The following is a 3,271-nucleotide window of genomic DNA, read 5'->3' on the forward strand; positions in this document are numbered from 1 at the left end:
ACGCTCATCATCTCCGCCTAAAGATGTACACCTCGCTGCAGCTCCCCTTTCTGTCTCCTTTGCTGCTGCTGCTGTCTCCTCCCCCTCCTCTCCTTCCTCTTCTCCGTCTCCTACAGCTGCTGCTGCTACTGCTGCTGCTGCTGGTACCGCTGCTGCTGCTGCTGCTGCTGCTGCTGCAGCTGCTGCTGCTGCCTCTCCTAAGAGCCTCGATCGCCACCCCTTGCTTCCCTCCTCTCCTTACCCGCAGCCACGCGAAGCCCTTACCGACGCCTGCACAATGCAGCAGCAGCAACAGCAGCAGCAGCAGCAGCAGCAGCACGAGCAGCAGCAGCAGCAACAGCAGAAGCTGCAGCAGGAACTGTCTCCTCCGCGAGCTGTTTTATCTCCTAAGCGACAGCAACTCCCGCCCGTTCCCGACCCCAGCGGATCCCCTGCAGCAACCACAGCAGCAGCAACACCAGCAGCAGCAGCAGCAGCAGCAACAGCAGCAGCAGCAACAGCAGCAGCAGCAGCAGCAACTGCAGCAGCAACACTTCCTATCAAGCCCGAGGGACCCCCAGACAATGCCTCCGATTCATCTCCCTCTCAGCAGCAAACCCAGCAAGGAGACACCTGTAAGCGAAAGGAGACAGAGAGGAGACACCTCAATGCTCTGCCTGCAGCAGCACGAGCAGCAGCAGCAGCAGCAGCAACAACAAAAGCAGCAGCAGCAGCAGCAGCAGCAACAGCAGCAGCAGCAGCAGCAGCACTTGAGTACTCCACCTGCACCTACAGTCCCCCCGGTTTTCACATATTGCCCCTCCAGCATCTTAAAGAACAGCTGCTGCTGCTGCAGCAGCAGCAGCAGCAGCAGCAGCTGTGCAGCATCATTTGAGTAGCAGCAGTACAGCAGCAGCAGTGCAGCAGCAGTAGTGCGACAGCAGCAGTGCAGCAGCAGCAGCACTGCAGCAGCAGCACTGCAGCAGCACCAGTGCAGCAGCAAAAACAGCAATCCTATGTGTTGATGCTGTGTCTTTGTGTGCATGTATGTTGCAGCAGCAGCAGCAGCAGCAGCAGTTGCTGATGCCGTCAAGCACCGGCGTTGCTGCAGCAGCCCTGAGGGCCCCTCGCTGCAGCAGCAGCAGCTGTCTCCTGTCTCCGCTTCGGGTGTATGTACAGGGGACAGTGTTGCTGCTGCTGTCTCTTCTTTAGCTGCTGAGGAGACACCAGAGACCCCACACAGCTGTCTCCGTGTCTCCTCCGTCTCCCGCTCTCCTCCCCCCGCTTCTGCTGCTGCTACTGCTGCTGCTGCTGGGGAATTCAAGCCGCAGCAAGACACCAACACCAACACCAACAGCAGCAGCAGCAGCAGCAGCAGCAGCAGCAGCAGCAGCATAGATGAAGACACTGTGTCTGTGAAAGACAAACAGTGCAGCCTTCTCCCCTTGGGGGCCCCCCTTAAGCAGGAGCCCCTGAGCCCCAGGTGGGCCCCTGCAGTGCATCTGCTGCAGGGGCTGTCATCTGCTGCTTCTCAGCAGCAGCAGCAGCAGCAGCAGCAGCAGCAGCAGCAAGGACAGGATTTGCTGCAGGGGGTAGCAGCAGAGCATGCAACCGAGACCTCTGATGCCTTCTCCTGCTCTGACTTTGGCTTCTGCAGCCTCTACACCCTCGACCCCCCCCTCAGCCCCCCCAGCCCCGCCAGCTGCAACGAGGTCCGCAGCAGCAGCAGCAGCAGCAGCAGCAGCAGCAGCAGCAGTAGTAGTAATAGCAGCAGCAGCAGCAGCAGTAACAGCTGTCTTCCTATAACCAGCGGCATCTATCTGGAGAGCTGCAACAACAGCAACAGCAACAACAACAGCAGCAACAGCAGCAGCAACAACAACAACAACAGCAGCAGCAGCAGCAGCAGCAGCAGCAGCAGCTGTCTGTACACCCCAGGTACAGCCGGGATCGATGCGGGGCTGGAGACGGAGGAGCTCGCTGCGCTGCAGCGAGCAGCACAGTCTCCCCACTGCTGCTGCATGCGCTCGCCAGCCCCAAAACTAAGCCGTTTGTTTTGTCATTCTCTCTCAGAGAAGGAGCTGTCTCTCCTGGCTCCTCCTCTCGGCCCAGCAGCAGCAGCAGCAACAGCAGCAGCAACAGCAACAGCAGCAGCAGCAGCAGCAGCAGCAGCAGCAACGAGCCCTGTAGGTGTTTCTGAGGTACCGCTTCCTGCCCCCGAATTGCTGCCTCCCTGCATCGACGACGAGCTGTCTCCAACAGCAGCAGCAACAGCAACAGCAGCAGCAGCAGCAGCAGCAGCAGCAGATACAGATGCATGCGAAGCTCTGGGGCCCTGTCTTGCTTCTGCTGTTCTATGGGGGCGCCAGCACTGGCGGCCTGAGGGGGGCCCCTTCTCTGTGTGGCAGACTATGGGGCGTTTGCCTCTGCCTCTGCCGCTGCAGCTGCAGCTATCTTTACCTCTGCCGCTGCAGCAGCAGCAGCAGCTGCTGCTGCAGCAGCACCAACGCCGTCCCCCTTATGTCTCCTCCTGTCTCTCTCTCGGTCTATCTTCTCGTCGTATTGGGGGCCCCAGGGGGGCCCCCCTCGGCTGCTGCCACGCGAGATCAGCTGGCTTGCTGCAGGCTTGGGGTGTATCTCCATGGGGGGCCCCCATACAGGAGGGGCCCCCGGGGCCCCCGGGGGGCCCCTGCTTCACAGGCAGCCCCAGGTGTCTCTGCAGGTCCGCCACGCTGCAGCAGCGCTGCAGCTGCTGCTGCTGCTCTCGCACGGATTTATCAACGAATAGAGAAAAGGGGACAGCAGCAACAAATAACAACTATAATAATATAAATAATATAAATAATATAAATAATATAAATAATATAAATAATATAAATAATATAAATAATATAAATAATAGTAAAGGAGGCAGAGAGGAGCAGCACCAAGCACACAGCAGCTGCTGTCGTCGACTGCTTGCAGCAAGACAGAACTGCCGCTGCTTCTCCCGCTGCAGGAGACACTCCAAGGTGGGGACAGGCAGCAGCAGCAGCAACAGCAGCAGCAGCAGCAGCAGCAGCAGCTGGGGGGGAGGAGGAGGAGGAGGAGGAGACAGCAGAGACAGGAGACAGTCAGCAGCAGCAGACGCGCAGCAGCAGCACCGCTCCAGCTGCAAGTGCCAGGGAAGCACCTGCAGCTCCGGATGCCCTGCAGCAGCAGCAGCAGCAGCAGCAGCAACAGCAGCAGCAGCAGCAGCAGCAGCAGGACAGCAAGCATCGCCGTCGCAGCAATGGGGCTGCATGCAGCTCAG

The 3,271-nt window shown here is 59.4% G+C and overlaps 2 protein-coding genes across 2 annotated transcripts in view; both read left to right on the forward strand.

The window, feature by feature from the left end:
• EMH_0023180 (uncharacterized protein) overlaps nt 1-874 on the forward strand; it is a gene marked incomplete at both ends in the record, with an annotated part of 1,867 nt that extends 993 nt beyond the window's left edge. Inside the window, one exon of the mRNA XM_013502083.1 lies at nt 180-874. Within this exon, the coding sequence (XP_013357537.1) occupies nt 180-874 (695 nt within the window). The remainder of the gene's footprint in view (nt 1-179) is intronic.
• A 148-nt stretch (nt 875-1,022) lies between these two features.
• EMH_0023190 (uncharacterized protein) overlaps nt 1,023-3,271 on the forward strand; it is a gene marked incomplete at both ends in the record, with an annotated part of 2,684 nt that continues 435 nt past the window's right edge. Inside the window, 3 exons of the mRNA XM_013502084.1 lie at nt 1,023-1,917; nt 2,053-2,378; nt 2,944-3,269. Of these exons, the coding sequence (XP_013357538.1) occupies nt 1,023-1,917; nt 2,053-2,378; nt 2,944-3,269 (1,547 nt within the window). The remainder of the gene's footprint in view (nt 1,918-2,052; nt 2,379-2,943; nt 3,270-3,271) is intronic.

This window comes from Eimeria mitis, genomic scaffold (genome assembly GCF_000499745.2).
Source record: "Eimeria mitis Houghton genomic scaffold, Emh_scaff825, whole genome shotgun sequence".
Taxonomy (NCBI): domain Eukaryota; phylum Apicomplexa; class Conoidasida; order Eucoccidiorida; family Eimeriidae; genus Eimeria; species Eimeria mitis.